General features: G+C 46.2%; 1 protein-coding gene across 1 annotated transcript in view; it reads right to left on the bottom strand.

The window, feature by feature from the left end:
* Positions 1–16367, bottom strand: part of Rerg (RAS like estrogen regulated growth inhibitor) — a 113224-nt gene extending 96857 nt beyond the window's left edge. The window contains exons 1-2 of the mRNA XM_057775474.1: positions 16112–16367; positions 10713–10886 (exon numbers count right to left, since the gene is read on the bottom strand). Of these exons, the coding sequence (XP_057631457.1) occupies positions 10713–10773 (61 nt within the window). The 5' untranslated portion in view covers positions 10774–10886; positions 16112–16367. The remainder of the gene's footprint in view (positions 1–10712; positions 10887–16111) is intronic.
* Between the last annotated feature and the right edge of the window lie 400 nt (positions 16368–16767).

Raw genomic sequence — 16767 nt, 5'->3', positions numbered from 1 at the left:
GCCTGCCTCTGCCTCCGGAGTGCTGGGATTAAAGGTATGTGCCACCATCACCGGAATGTGCAGGGTTCTTTTTGACTCGCTTGGACTGCCCTCTCTACAATGCTGCCGTATGCTATATGATGCTGCCTGTCTGTTACTGACTGTCGGATTCAGCACGTGCAGCTGGCTAATGCAAAGTGCTTCTTATTGTAGTTTTAAGTTGAATTCTTTTTCTCTAAATGGAGATTAAACAGTCAGCAAGCAGCACCGTGTTTCCCAAACCAAAGTGAGGAACTGAGAAAATCAGCCTTCATAACAAACTGCTAGTAATTTGAATTCTCTGAACCCACCACGCAGTCAATCAAAGTTCTGGCAGAGGTGTCTGGAAACATGCTCTTTTAAGCCCTCCAGGTGAGTCTGAGATGTGGGTAGACTTCCTAATGATGGTTGTAAACTTAGAAAAGAACATTCTAGTCCATACTCAGCTCTGACTTATAGTATCAGCTTCATTCACTCTCCCAAGTTTGGTCGTTTTTATACAGGCCCACACATACATATCTCAGGATGGCTTCCTGGAAAATGCCTTTTTAACTAGAAGAGCTGTTGGGACTAATCATATTGGATCATGTGTGCACTTTGTATAGCAGTGGACCTTGAGTCCTAAGTAAAGCATATGCTTCAGAAACAAGAGAGGTTGAGGACCAATATAAATGAGGACTTAGCAATGTAAGATCCCCACCCAACTCACTTTAATGCTCGAACTCCCCATCCAAAATTATTTAAAAGACATGGAAATTATGTGACATGGAGCTAGCATCACCCCACTAAGAGTCAGCTTAGTATAACTTTCTTTTTACAATGAAATAAATAAATAAGCAAACTGTGCCCATGTGCAATGCCCTAATATTACTAGGAATTATCATCTCATTAAGTCGAGTAATATCAAAGTGGGAAATTCTACAACTGCTGGGGAGATAGCTCAGTCTATCAAAAATGATCAGAGCTCAGCACCCTGAACCCAGGCATGGTGGAATGAGCTTGCCACCTCACCACTGGGATTATAGAGGAAACAGGCAGAACCCTGGGGTTGCCAGGCCAGTTAGTGGACCCTGCTTTGTGTGTTCCAGACCATTGAGGGGCCGTCTTAAAAGAAAGCCAGTGTGATATCTGAGATTTTTCCTCTGGCCTTCATACACACACACACACACACACACACACACACACACGGGCCTGTAATCTTTCCAAACAAACATGAAGATGGTGGAAAACTGAGGAAGGACAGCACACATTCGGACCAAAAAGGCCCCCAACAGACAGAAGAACCCATTAAATCTTACAAAACAGTACTTAGAAGGGTGAAAATAAACTTCTCCTCCTGGGTTAAACACACACACCCTGCTGAGGGAATATTTAGCTCAGCGAGAGTATACATTAAAAACCCAAACCACACACAGCAAACCCCAAAGCCTTCATTTGCAGTGAAGTCCCCATGAGCCACCATCGCATCTCCTGCCACCTCAAGAGCAGCGGTGACCTTTGGATGTCTTAGCAGGGTGTGTATCTAGAAGCCAAAACTGTCTCTGGTCTGTTTCGGGTCAACCACTTCTCCAAGGGCTGAACCCATTCCAGGCCTGGGGCTTCAGAGTAACCAGGCTGAGCAGGTCAGCAGGTTGTGACCCAAAGCCATGCTCTCTGGGGAGTGAAAGAAGTGACCGTCACTAGACTAGGAAAGAAAGGACTGAGGGAAGCAGGCATCCGCACGCTCTGTGCAATGCCACGAGCAGAGGCTGAAACATCTCTGATTCCAAAGGGGCAAACATCACACAGCAGGGGCGGCGCTGGCGCACACAACTGTGTGGACCCCAACCGGCTACACGGGAGCCTAGCAGATACTGAGCAGATACTCGACACCTACTCAGGCCCTTGAAGGAAAGGAGGTGACCTTGCTAGTGTGGGTGGTCTTCCCCCAGTTCCGGGAAGGTCTGTACTCCAAGTGATTGACAACACACCTGGCCCTCCCAGGAAAGGTTGCCACACACCGCCTCTTCACTGGAAATTTCTCGTAAACCTAAACGTTGGCTTTTGCGAAGTTCGTATTGTGAAATTCCCTAGGTCATTCCATTTTGTAAGAGAAAATGCTTGAGCGGACATGGAAAAGAGTTGGATGCGGCAAAATGAAAAGAGTCCCAAGAGCTTGTTAAGTTCTACAGCGGGGTTCTAGTCTCAGCTCTGGCACCAGCGAGCTGCATGACCACCGGGCTCTCTATTTGCATCTCATGTATATGTATATCAGCTTTGCATATCTGTTTACATATGCTGCAATTACCTACTTCAGATTGCCTGGCTTCTGCAATACTGCACTCCTATTTTTAATGGGATGGAAGAAATTACGGTTCTTTTTTTTTTTTTTTTTTTCAGAAACCACATCAATTTTCAAAGGCAGCTGGAGCTGCAGAGATGCATTTGCACTGGAATTTTGGCTTCAAGGCCAGTACCACCTTGAAAAGTTGGCTTATTTCCCCAAACCCATAAGTTGGAGAGATACCAAGAAAAACAAGAGAATAAAAGGGATGATTCCGAATTTTCTTCACTCGTCTTATAGTTAGTCCTCATCAGTGGCAAAGAAAAAAATGTCAAGTTCAATCGGAAGCAACAAAAGTCTGACACGTAGCTACAGAGAGGACATCCCGAGGAGTTCAGTAGCAGACAACTAAAAGTAAAGAATGATTGACTGCAATGTATATTACAATAGAATAGAGACAGAGAGACGTCCCTTTGACTTTTAAAAGGAGTTCATGATTTAATTCGGTTTGTTTCCCTACATCGTTTCTTCCATAAGTGTATCTTCCTGCCTCTTTCTTGTTCTTAGCTCCATTTAAAAAAGAAAGAAAGAAAGCTATTTGCACTCGACACTGTAACAGTTCTTCCTAAGAGGAAAGCTTAGCTAGGAATTGATCCCTGCAGCTGAAGAAGCCCTTAGCTGCTGCTCACCACTTAACTCCTGCTGATTTTCTTTCCCTGGGGCTCTTAAGGCACAATTCCTCCTCTTCCGGTTGCAGGCTGAGTACCTTTCTGTTGCCCCTACAGACACGTGTGTGGGAACAGTTGGTCACCAGCATGGACACTGATTTGAAAGGTGTGGAGCCACTACCGGAGTCTCGTGGAGAGCGAAGGAAGAGTGAGGTCAGAGGGAGCAGAACCCGAGGTCTTCCAGTCCAGCTCTGATTCCAGTCGGAGCTCTGCGGATGCAGTGGCCAGCTAACTCAGGTTCCGGCTGCCACGCTTCCCAGCCATAATGAATGGCTGCTGTTCTTCAACCTGGATGCTGAAATAAGATGTTCCTCCCTTAAATTGCTTCTAGTGATGTGTGCGGTCACAGCAAAGAGAGAAGAAACTAATAATACTCTGTCCTTGCTTGGGCAGGCAAGAACGGCCATGCAGGCCTTAACTTATACAAAACTCCGGCTTTATGTGCATCCATAAGTGAGTCCTGTGGCTGGACGCTATGGTTTCGGTGCCATTCAGATGGATAACACACAGATCCATTTGTATTCTCTTGCTTTTTTGTCTGTATAGATGTAGGAAGACACAAGCTTCTCTGACAGCTCAGAATTTAGCTTTTCTTAGTTCCACTCGGATGTCTGCAGGCAGCTTCCCTCCCTTTGGCTCAAACCTTTTAAAGTCGTTCTTCTGACTTAGCGCTAACTACAGGAGCCATCAATGGTCCTCACTTTTTGCAACACTCTGAAGGAAGCAAGGTATGGTGGTGCACACCTTAGATCCCAGCACTCCTGAGGCAGAGGCAGGAGGATCTCTGTAAGTCTGAAGCCAGCCTGATCTGCAGAGTGAGTTCCAGGACAGCCATGGCTGTGTACAAGGGTCCAGTCTCAAAACAAAAACAAACCAAAAACGAAAAACAAACAAAGAAAACAAACAGAAAAAGAAATACACACTCATATACTCTCTCTCTCTCACACACACACACACACACGCACACACACCTTGCAAGTTCTTAAACAGGACAAAGGAAACATAACCCACTCTTTTCTTTACTCTGACTAATGTTTTTAAAAAATTATCACTAAGATTATATAATCTGCGCGTGCACTCCCGAATTCAACCAGGATATTAAACAATCAAACAGGCTGACCACCAATGGCCAATCAAAGAGAAGACAGTTTATTTACACAACAGAATACTATGCAGCCCGACAAGCATCAGGTACTCCTGTCCTCCAGACAACCTTGCCGGCCTGAGGACTTTATACATAGGAAGAACAGCCAGCCGTGGAAGGACAAAGACCATACCAGCTGATCTTCATGGAAAACATAAAAGAGTCAAACCCATCCTCAGAAACAGAGGAAATGTTAGTTACCAGAGGCTAGGGCAGGGGTGTGGCTAGAGAAAGAGGAGATGCTGATCAAAAGGTACCAAGTTTGATTATTCAGAACACATGAGTTCTGGTGGCATATTACCCGCCATGGTGACTTTAATATTTTATTTATAACAGGGTGACTTTATTACTAACTTATTAATAAGTTAATTATGTATGACTCAAAATGTCTGAAGGACAATTTTACATATTCTCACCACAAAGGACTGGTGAATATTTGAGGAGCTAAGGGTTGTGGAGATGGCTCCATGGGTATGATGCTTTCTCCAAAAGCATGAGGACCAGTTAGAATCCTTAGCATTCATATTAAAAATTAAGTGTGGGGGCAGACCCCTGTAATCCCCGTTCTGAGGGTCAAAGACAGAAACAGGAGAACCCAGGGCACTTCATTGGTCAACACTCTAGCCAGTTCTTGAGACTGACCTGATCGTATGCAGGACTCTCAAGTAAATTCTGGTCATGGTAGGCACACATATTTTAGAATAGTTTAGTGTGTACCACAAAAATCCCATCTGAAATCAGAATCATTGATATGGGGATGTGACTCACTCGGCAGAGTCTGTGCTTAGCGCACATCAAGTCCTGGGTTTCAATCCCACTGCTGCACATAGAACCGGACATGGTGGCACGTGGCACACACTTTCTATTCCAGTTCTTGCAAGGCAGAGGCAGGAGGCTCCGGAGTTCAAGGTCATCCTCAGCTTTATAATGAATTTGAAGTCAGCCTGGGCTACATGAGACTCTATATCCAAAAAGTAAAATACAATAAGAATTACTGCTGTTTCATTAAAATAAAAAGAGGCAGACAAGAACAAGAGGGAGAAAAATGCCCTTGTGCCAAGGGATGAAAATATCACAAGCGGTTTCTATTTGGCAGCCAGTCCATAGCCCAGAAATCTGAGTGTACGAATTTAGGCTTGCACGGATGAACGCATCAGTTGGGTTTTGAATTAGAGGATACATTACTCAATCAACTCGACCGGCCCCCTTTCAGGAAATACACATTGTGGTGGCTCAGAGTGCTTCAGTTCTGAAAAGGACCATGTCAACTGTGAAACCAACTTTAAATGTTCAGTTTATTTATTTATTTTTTCTATCAACCCTTCCCACGCTTGCTCCAATCTGAATAGTGTGACTCTAGGAAGCATTTAATAAAGTGTGTGTCTGCTGTCTCTCGGGCTTTGGCAGGTCTTTTTGCTTCCATTACTGGGAGCCTGTCAAAATATAGACTGAGACACTCGGAAGGGAAGTGTGAGGGCCACGCTACTTGTGGTCTTCCATTGGCTAGGGAAGGAAAAGGTTTCTCTCTCTCTCTCTCTCTCTCTCTCTCACACACACACACACACATACACACACACACATGCATGCACACCATGCTCAGCGTGTCGTCCCTCAGCTAGCAAGTTCATGTAAAGACAAGCCTGCACGGTGAAACTAGACCCGCTAAAGAGGCTGTGCCAACTCCCAGGTCATGTGCACGCTGTCACATATGTGTCATACGCATGCCCTCTGTATGTTATTGGTATACACTAGTAATTAGCACGTTCTTAGCTTGTCCGCTTGCTGATACTTCCATGGGCAACCCGTCAACTAGAAAGTTCTGTTCAATTTTTTTTTTTTTTAAACCCAGAAGACCAAATCTTTTACTTGGGATTAGAAAGTCTTCTACTACATGCCAGAAGTGCTTTCAAATGGAAGAATATCAATATATTGGTGAAACTAACTTATTTCTGATTATTTTCCCATGATTTAATATAAAGCCATTAAGTAGAATTACAACCATCGGTGGCCTAGCTGTAATTAACATGAACCAGACCTTGGACTCATAAAAGAGAACTCTCTCTTTCTCTCTCTGTCCCTCTGTTTCTCCCTCAACCTTCTCTGTGTGTATGCACACATGTGTACAACATATGCTGGTTCTGCTGAATAAGGATATAGTTTTACCTTATTTAGTTTTTCAGTTTTCAGTGATAAAATACCCAGCAGAATAGATGTTTACTTTTAATTAATTTATTCATCAGGAAACTTAGAAATCAAAAGCATTCATGAAACATGCTAATAATACATGCACACCTGCTATGTGCCACGATCTGCACTAAAAGATTGGCATGTAATGACTCTGTCTGTTGATAACTGAGGTGGGCACTACTGTGTTTCCCATAACTTAAAGAATTGATGAGTGCTTGCCTCACACTGCCAAGTTCACAGAGTAAATACGGGGAGGGGGGCTAGGAAGGTGAACATCACAACACATGCCCAGACCTCAAGACTCAAAATGATATAAATGCCTATTTGTACCCGGAGAATGTGGTTTCCATACCCCAGGTACCAATCCATCAGTGAGTGGGTGAGAAAGCTGTGGGTGAAGTGGGATTGAAGCCCCTCGTACAATTCAGACCAAGTCAAATCAGGGATGCTCAGTCTCTACAGACCCCAATGGCTCCCTGGGAGGACAAAGATTAGATTGTGTGGGCCCAAGGGACGATCACAGCTAGGCTCTGGGGGCCCCTGAGTAAGTCACAACTACAGTGCACTCCAGTATGTAGGGTTTCTTACAGACTTAAGAAAGGAACAGTCGACCTGGGGAAATGGCTCAGCTGATGAAGACCTTGTGTGTAAAGGAAGAAGACCTTGGATTCCAGACTCAGAACTCTGACTTGGTGGTGTAATCCCAGAATTGGGGCAGGTAGAAAAAGTCAGATCTCTGGGGCTCGCTGGCTAGCCGCCTAGCCAAATGGCAAACTCCTGGTCAACATGAGAAACTGTCTCACAAAACAAGATGGGTACCAACTGAAGACGTCTGAGGTTGACTTCTTGTAGAAGGTTCTTTATTAATTAACCAATGAAACAACAGATAGATAGAAGACCCACCTACATCAACCTCTGACTTCCACATGCATGCACACATGTGTGCATGAGCCTGCGTGGGCACACTGTTGCATGCATACACACATACACACACATACAGACACACACACAAATGGGGGGGCGGGCAGAAGAGCAAAGGTAACTTAAAAGACAAACGCAGTCTCTAAGGTCAGAAGGTGGTTCTGTAGTAAGTATCCTGACCAGGCAGAAAGGAGGTGGGGACAGTTTAAGAAACTAGAGTAAACATGAGCTCAGTATTGCTACACTGTGTTTTCCAAACTGATAGATCAGTCTGCAGTTGTTTCCACTGAGAAGTGGAAAAGTTCAGAATTGTCTCCCAGGCCTACAGGAGACTGGGCTGCCTTCTCAGTGAGGGGCGTGGTACCTGTCTCAAGAAAGCCTTCAAATGCTGAAACAGGAAAACAGTCGGCCTATAGAGACTAACAAGTTTTGCTAAGGACAGGCTGTCTGTCATTGCCATTTCACTGCCAGGGAAAGAAACACAAGTGGTCCAACCTGGGCCAGCAGGACGACCCACTGGGTAAAAGGGTTTGCCACCAAGCTTGACATCCTGAGTTCAACTCCCTTCTCCAACCCTCTCCTTTCGGTGAGAACGATATCCCACAAATACTCTGTCCTCCACAAATGGGATCTCTCTCACATACATACACACCTGTGCACGCTCTCTCTCTCTCTCTTTCTCTCTCTCTCTGTCTCTCTGTCTCTCTCTCTCTCTCTCTCTCTCTCTCTCTCTCACACACACACACACACACACACACACACACTATAATGTTATGTGTGAACTATGGGCGGAACATATGCAGGGAGGATGGAGAAATTGGTCCCGAAAGAAGACTTATTTATTCACAATCAAGGTGAAGAGCTGGCAGGGACCTTCCTGAGCAGTTTTGACCTCTGCTTTTAATATGAACAATAAAAAAGCTCAGTTCATCCAAAGTTGTCGCCCTAGAGCAGGCACCATCTTTACCCTGGATGTAGAGAATCACTCACGGGAAATGGGAACAATCTGGGAGTCTTAGTTATCGCCTGGACTCCCAGAAGACCCAAGGTCAGAGTCAGTCAGAAGACAACTAGTGTCAATCGAAGAATTCAGAAAGGCAGGAGGGAGGGTAATGCCCCCAACCCACTGGGAAGGAACCCTGGGGACGAGGGGTTGCATGGAGTCATTAAAAGACTCCAAGACTCCGTAGTAGAGGATCACGGGATGATTGCTGACTTGTTTTCTTGAGGATTATGGGAGTGACCTCAGCAGAGGCAGTTTCTGTAAGAATGGCTACAGCGGCTGGTTAAAATGTTTAAACAATGAATGAGCAAAAATGTTAAGATGGAAAACACAGTGCTCATATCCATTAAACTTAAGAAAAGACAAAGACCGGTGGACACAGGTAGGTGTCTTAGGGAAAGCCCGCTCAGGAGGGAGTGATGGGAACCAGTGCTAGAATAATGGAAAAAGCTTTTTGGAGGTCCACAAAGGTCACCGAGGGCACACTGAGGTGGTGGGTCAGCCTGAATAGGAGCGTCCAGCGCACTCTGTGGTACTGAAGATGGGGTGTGGATGGGCATTCACAGACAGAGCGCTTCTTCCCTGAGGCTGCATCTTCTGTCTATATTATTTTTAAAATTAGAATGTGTATTTATTTGTTAGCATGTGTGGTGTGCGGGATGTTCAGAGGCTCCAGCATGGCTCCAGGTTTTCTGTTTTCTTATTATCTAATTGAGAAAGCATCAAGGCACCTGGATCTAGGCATGCTGTCAGCAAGGCCCTGCAATCCTCCATCAGCTACAGCTAAGGCACACCTAGCTTTTTACACAGGGGCTGGAGAGTCAGCTCCAATGCCTCAGGCTTGAGCAGCAAGCCCTCCCACCCTCCCAGTCACCTTGCCAGTCCTGTGTTCAGCTCTCCAAACCATGCAGAATGCCTTAGAGGAGCTCTTCCTCTTATTCCTCTTGTTGGAGGTAGGAAGAGCAAGAAAGGAGGGAGGGAGGGAAGGAAGAATGTGGAGAGAGGGGGGAGGGAGGGAGACAGGGAGGGAGGGAGGGAGGGAGGGAGGGAAGGAGGAAGGAAGAAAGAAGAAAGAAGGAAAAAAAAGAAAGAGAGAGACCGATGGCTGGCCAAATACCTCAGTCACACATACGGAGCCAATGGTGGCAACATGGTCTTCCCACGATCCCTCCCCCGCCTCCCCACCCCGCGCACCGCACCTTTCTCTTTCTACTCATCCCACATATGCCATTCCTTCCACCGGAGACACTCCCTGGGGCAGTTTCCTCATTCTCCAGATCCGTCTACCAGCTACAGACCGAGGTTCTCACGCCATTGAGAAACCAAAGGAGATTAAAGGGGAGGGGCTTGAGCATCTTGAGTCCCTGCTTGCTGTTTTCCTTCTTTGGATTCTGCCAGAGGCAAGAACAGAAGAGGAGAAGCAAGGTGGCAGAAAAAGCCGAGAAAACCCAACAGAGACAAGAGTTAGAGCAGGGCAGATCACTGCTGGAACAGCCAGGAGGACAATTAGAAGGAGGCTGGCCACAGAACTAGAAGGCCTGGGGAGGGGGGCGGGGCTTGCATGCAAGCCCGCATTTCTTTAAGACCAAAAAAATTACCTGTGTGGGGATTAGTCGGTTTATTTCCCGTCAGGTTTCTGTCTACCCACTCACACGCACCAAGGCATTTGTGTCCTTGCTGACAGCCAAAAGCTCTGTGTGGTTTTGGTCCCTTCCCATGAGACACGAAGCAAGTCCTTGTCACAGTCACTGCTACAGTCAAGTGGGGGACATCTCCTTTAGCACCCTCTTAATTCTAAGCACAGGGAGGAAAAGATGATTTTTGTACTCGTTTGTGAGACTCTGTCTCAAGGGCCCCAGGATGGGGACTGGGGCTCAGGGATAGAGCAACGGCCCAGCATGTGCAGGGTCCGGGCTTTCAGCCCCTTAGCATCACCAAAGAAAAGAGGGCTCTAAATTATTGTTGTTCACTCCAGAGGCATGGCAAGAGCCCTCTTGCTTGCAAGTTTGCATGCCTGCTTTCCCAGTGTCCTCCTCCTGCTAGAGAAGCCCTGGGCAAGGAAACATTTCTGTCACTGACAGAGATAGATTCATTCAACAAGCACTTACTGGGGCCCCAACATCTGCTTGACCTTGGCCTGTTTTGTTGAGACTACACAAACAGATGAGAAGTATAGTCAACCCCTTGAGATCTTCCACAGCGAGGAAAGAAGAGATATTTTACGAAATTTCCGCAATTCGACTTCTTTGGAGGCTGTTTATGACCCATCCAGTTCCTTGTACTTTGTCAGCAAATTTTTTTTGTCATAAATAAGCAGAATTTATGAGTTGCTTATGAAAAATAAAACCTTGAGAAAGAGGAAGGACAACATGTGGACCACTTACCTGCCCCATCCCCAAAGCTGTGATAAATTCACAGATCCTATAAACGCCACAAGAAGGACCTCACCTGACTTTCCCACACCTGCTCTCCCGAATATGGCCAGTTTGACCTCTGAGCTCTTAGCCATGACTGGTGGGGACAGGATTTCCTGTTCAGACTCCAGATGTGAGCAGACGGCTTTGGTGGCAGGCAGCCTTTAGGTTCACTGTGCCATCGCCAAACACGAAAGAATCCACAATCCTTAAAAGAAGAGAGTAGGAATTCTAAGTGAGCCATGGACCCATATCTGTAGAACCGTCAGGTGCACACTGGTCACTCTTGTCCTAGCTGTCATAAAATACCACGGCAAAGGCAACTTGAGGGAGAAAGGGTTTATTGTTGCTCACAGTTCAAAGTATCATCCGTCATGGCAGGCGGGAAGTTCAGACAGTGGGAGTGTGAAGCAGTTGGTCACAACTGATCTCCAACTGGAAGACAGTAGGTACCAAGGCAAGACTGCTGCTCACCTCACAGTGGGAGGTACCTTCCATCTCAATGCCATCAAGATAACCTCCCATAGGCAGGCCCAAAAGTCCTTCTCCCAGGTGATTCCCAGAATTCCATCAGCTTGGCAGTTAACCGCTGACCATCAAACCGTACAAATGGTGCATCTCCTACTGTGCTTTTCACCACTGCCCGGAGAGAGGGCCGTAGTAGCTCGCTCTAAACTGCTTAGCAATACAGTGGGGACTTAAGAATTTAGAGCTGGGGCTGCAGGGATAGGTTACTGCTTAGGCGCCAATATTGATCTTTCAGGAGACCTGAGTTTGGTTCCCAACACCCACATTGGGTGGCTCACAACTGCCTGTAACTCCAGGGGATCCAAAGTCCTCTTCAGGCCTCCATGAGTGCATCAGTCATGTGCACACACCTCCAAACACACATATGCATAATTAAAAACATAACAACTCTTTAAACAAATAATTTAGAGCTCGTTGGTTTTAAAATTTGTGTGCACATAGTATCACCTTTCAAAATTCTTCCTCTACTATGTTCTCTATGACTAGATTGTTTCTTGGCATAAGTGCTAATAAATGCACTTTAGCACCTGCTTATAAATCCTCAACATATAAATACACATTGTGTTAGTTAGGGTTTCTATTTCCTTGACAAAACACCCTGACCATAAAGCTGGTCAGGGAGGAAAGGGTTTCTTCAGACTACACTTCAGCATTGCTGTTGATCACTGAAGGAAGTCAAGACAGTAACTCAAACAGGACAGGATCCTGGAGGCAGGAGCTGATGCAGAGGCTGTGGACGGGGGCTGCTTACTGACTTGCTTCCCCTGGCTTACTCAGCCTGCTTTCTTATAGAACCCAGGACCACCAGCCCAGGGATGGTACCACCCACCATGGGCTGGGCCCCTCCCCATTTTGATCACTGATAGAGATGGGTCTTGTATTAATCTGTTGCTTTCATTGGTTAATTAATAAAGAAACTGCCTAGGCCCATTTGATAGGCCAACCCTTAGGTGGGTGGAGTAAACAGAACAGAATGCTGGGAGAAAGAAGCCGAGTCAGGGAGTCACCATGATTTTCCCACTCCAGACAGACGCAGGTTAAGATCTTTCCTGGTAAGCCAGCTCATGGTGCTACACAGAATATTAGAAATGGGTTAGATCAATATGTAAGAGCTAGCCAGTAAGAGGCTGGAGCTAATGGGCCAAGCAGTGTTTAAAAGAATACAGTTTCCGTGTAATTATTTCAGGTAAAGCTAGCCATGCGGGCAGCTGGGTGCTGGGGACGCAGCCCTGCCTAGCCCCGCCACCGCTCATATTACAACAGATCACTAATTGAGAAAATGCCTTACAGCTAGATCTCATGGAGGCATTTCCTCAACCGAGGCTCCTTCCTATCTGATGACTCTAGTCTATGTCAAGTTGACACACAAAACCAGCCAGCACACACAGGATGGGGAGAGGCACTCTGGGATTTCTTTTAATGAACAAAACGCATTCGTATCAGTCAACTCAATTGCCACTTCATCTCAGTTCACACTAGATCACAGCAACTACATAATATCCAAACTATGTTTCTGTGCTTTTCTGGGTGTTATACTGTAGTGCACAAAAGGATGGCGTATGTTCCACATTCGGAGTCCTCTTTAAAGAGGATCCAGGCAAGTGGATTCATAACGCGTCCCCAGCACTAACGGCACACATGGCATTGTGTGCCTCTGGTAACTGTATATAGATCCTGCTTAGTCATGACATCTGGGGTTCTTACTGACTAAACTTTATGCTGCGCTGGGATTTGAATGGAAGGCCTCATGCCGGCAGGCAGCATCTCTATCACAGCTTAGACTCTCAGCTCAACATCTGGGTTCTTAGTATCTAGGAAACATAAACTTGGGAAAGGCCTTGGGCAGTGGACCAGTTAAGGGACTCTCCCAGCTATCGCAGAAAGATTTTCTTCCGTTACCTAACTATTCTGTGTCTGATTGGTCAATTCCAGGAATTCAAGAACAGTTTACTTCCTTTGTAAGTAGTGTCATTTGTAGGCAGCCTTTTCCAGTTAGGAGAACCTCCTTACCCACTGTTATTGGGCTATGGTGTGCCCCCTTGCTTGTCACCTCTGCCTGTGATGTCCTGGTTCTTCTCCATAACAACAAGCCATTTCTTTCAGTCAGATCTGCTTGTGTAGTCTGACAACCCTTAGGACACGGCTCCATCCTAGGCTTCCATCTTCTAGGAAAGTGAGGGCCAGCTGTTCAGGTGTTCTTCAGGGGACACACAGCGAATGAACAACACTTGCTTCAGTTCTTGACTTCCTCCCCCCCCCCCCACCATAGGCACACTCGTTCCCAGGCACTCGCTGTGTTAATGACACTAAAAACATGGAGCTCCCCTCTTCACAATCTGGCATACAACCTGACAAACTGTCACAACAAAAGTTCCGATAAGCTCGCTGTGGTTGCCTCCAGCATAGCCAATGGCAGGAAGACTTCCATCTTTCCCACGGGCTAAGGGCTCCCGCTATCTGATCTTCTCCATCAATGCTTGGGTCACAGACTCAAAACCTCACTTTTATATAAGTCAAACGCGGAGGCGCTGGTGCTCAGAATTCATTCACGGTTCTAGTCTGTAAAGTTCTGTATGTGCTAGGCGTGGTGGCACACACCTGTAATCCCAGAATTGAGGAAGAAGTTCAGAAGTTCAAGGTCACTCTCAGCTGCACAGCCAACCTGAGACCAGCCTGAGCTAAAGAACCCTTCTCAACCACGGATCTCAGAATCTGTTTCCTAAATATGTTAACTCATCCTGTATATCCAAAACAGATTTTAAAAAACAGTCGAAGAAAGGGAAATAGAAAACAGATCTTCTCCTGAATATATATTCTACCAAAGGAGTTAGTTCTTATTTTCCCTTTTATGTATTTGAGCCATTAATGTGGACCTAACACATTTTGATGAGCAAGTTTCTTATGTGTGGGTGCTTCGGAGGGAAGAAGAGGTGGGTGCTTCTTCCAGCTCCAAACAGGAAATGAGAACAAGAACTTCACTGTGGTTCTCAAAGATCTTACAAATCTGACCCCGTCCTTTTGGTTAAAGATGTATTTCCTTAGGTGCTGGCCCCAGCATTCCATTTGGGAGACTGGAGTGGGAGGATCTTGAGTTCAAGACCATCTTGGGCTACGTCATGAATTTCAGGCTATTCCAGGTCACCTAAGTGGAGAGTGTGCCAAAACAAAACAATATTTCTTATCCTTCATTTTAGATGCATCTACTAAGAAAAGGCCTTATATTTAAGATTTGCATATTAAATTTGTTAGCTGTATTTTAACTTATGAATTGCTCCTGACTTGCATTTCTTTGAAACATAGAACATATTTATATCAGGAGCGTTCATAAATAATAATTCTCTCTTTCATGTGTCTTTCCTTTATATCTAAATGTGATTATATTCTTGATTAATGATTCATAAAAGTAACCATCAAATGTATTTTTTTAGAAAACCGTGTCAAACGAAGTCAGCAACTCCTATTGGTCTGTGAAGCTCAAGGATTTTACATGTGAAAGAGAAATTATGTGGGTTAATTCCTCCCCCACCCCCTTTTTTTTTTGGTTTTTCGAGACAGGGTTTCTCTGTGGCTTTGGAGCCTGTCCTGGAACTAGCTCTGTAGACCAGGCTGGTCTCGAACTCACAGAGATCCGCCTGCCTCTGCCTCCCGAGTGCTGGGATTAAAGGCGTGCGCCACCACCGCCCGGCTAATTTTTCCCCCTTTGTAACATGATAAAGATCCAGCTGGCCACTGTCAGCTCACGATATGTTTAGAAAAATCAAAGGGGAGATGCAAAACTGGCCCTCAGAGACGCCTTCACATGTTATTTCCACATGAAATTTCGACAGAAACCATCAGTGTGTCAAACTGTTGTCATAGTAACCTACAGGCAAGTTTCTGTTGAGTTAGTAACTTGAGACCTTCTATCCCTCAGATCTGAGAAAACTCATTGGTTCTAACACATGGGACTCTTCTTACCATGGTCAGAAGTTTACTCTATGAACAGAGAGCTTTAGTGGGGCAAAACAAACAAACAAATGACTTTCAAGATCCTGTCATTTCCAATCATAAAGTCACACCTAAATATTTAGGAGATAAAAGACAGAGGGTTTTTTTTTCCTTTTCTGTACATAAAGTCTCTAGAGCAAATATTAGGGTAAAGGAGAGAGAATAGCTGTTTTGTTTGGTACTACTGAAGCATTCATTCATTGCCACGCTCCACACAAGTACACACACACCAAAGAGGCTACCAGTGGGGATTCTGTTAGACCGATGACATTTGAATTTTTAAAGCTTCATTCATGCGTTTGTTTGTTTATCAGAAGGTTTTGCTCCCAATAAATCATTTCCCAGCCCTTGCTTATCAAGGTCAGTGTTTTCCACTTCCTCTGAGGGGGTTGGGTGCATCTGTGCAACTACATTATAATGTCTTTATGGCCTCCTAAAAACCAAGTGCAGCTGTCCAGGGCAGGAATGAGACCAGTCTGACGGTGGGAGTGAGGTCGCTTCCCTCTGGGCCAGACCTCTCCTGAAATCAAGATTTCTCAGTTTCTCTGCTTGGAATTTTCCTTCGTCTTATCACAATGCAACACCCAGAGCAAAGAGACTGTAACTGTGCAATCCCCCGAGCTATCTCGTTACCCTGAAATCAACAGGTCTGCAACCAGGAGCAAGCCCCCGGTGGACTTCAGCTCCTGCAGACTGCAGGCTCCACAGCAGGGAGCAGATGTCCCCTACCTCAGAAGGACGCCCTCAGTTTAGGAAGCGCTGTCAAGCCTGGTGCTGGCGTCCACATCCCTCTCAGAAAACCACAAAGTCGCCTTTGGCAAAGGACCCCGAGATCAGGAGGATGCACCCAGGGCTTGAGCTCTCGGAGACTTGCACTCTGTCCGCAGGGAGTCACCTGGACACGCGTGTGTCACTCACCTGTTCACTCTCCAGGCCGGGAAAAAGAGCCGCTGTCCTCTCCAAGTTCGCAATTCGGCCCCGGAGACCGGGAAGCCCTCCCACGCTGACCTACCCTGGCTGCGGGAGGTTTTTGAGAACCGAGGGCTGCGATCGCGGGTGGGAGTCCCCGCGGCTGCAAGTGTGGTGACCGGGCAGGGGTCTCCTCCCTTGCGCTCGCTCAGACTAGCTGCCGAGAGACTGCGGCAGGACGCGAGTTCCTGCCGGCCGCCGCTGCGCTCCGCCGCCGGGATGCTGCAGTGAGGCGCTCGGGCGCCCCCTGCTGGACCAGCTTGCCAGCCTAGCGCCCCACAACCCCAACCTTGCTCAGCGCCAGGCCCTGCAGGCTCCAGCTAAGTCCTGTCTTGACTAAAAGGCATCACTTATGCAGTGTTCCTCTACGCCTTGCTTCAAAGGATCTTGCCAATTCGCCTTGGGAATGTGTTCAGTTATTCTCATGATATTCAAGACGAAGCAGAGGAGAGAGAGAGAGAGAGAGAGAGAGAGAGAGAGAGAGAGAGAGAGAGAGAGAGAGAGAGAGAGAGAGAGAGAGAGAAGAGAAACTGGTCCAAGGCTAGTAAATAGCTGTGAGAAAATCCGGACCGGATCAGAAACAAATATGCTTCGAAAAATATAAA

The sequence above is a fragment of the Chionomys nivalis genome, chromosome 1 (assembly GCF_950005125.1).
Source record: "Chionomys nivalis chromosome 1, mChiNiv1.1, whole genome shotgun sequence".
Taxonomy (NCBI): Eukaryota; Metazoa; Chordata; class Mammalia; order Rodentia; family Cricetidae; genus Chionomys; species Chionomys nivalis.
The sequence above is the reverse complement of the archived record's forward strand: the minus strand, read 5'-3'. Positions and strand labels throughout refer to the sequence as shown.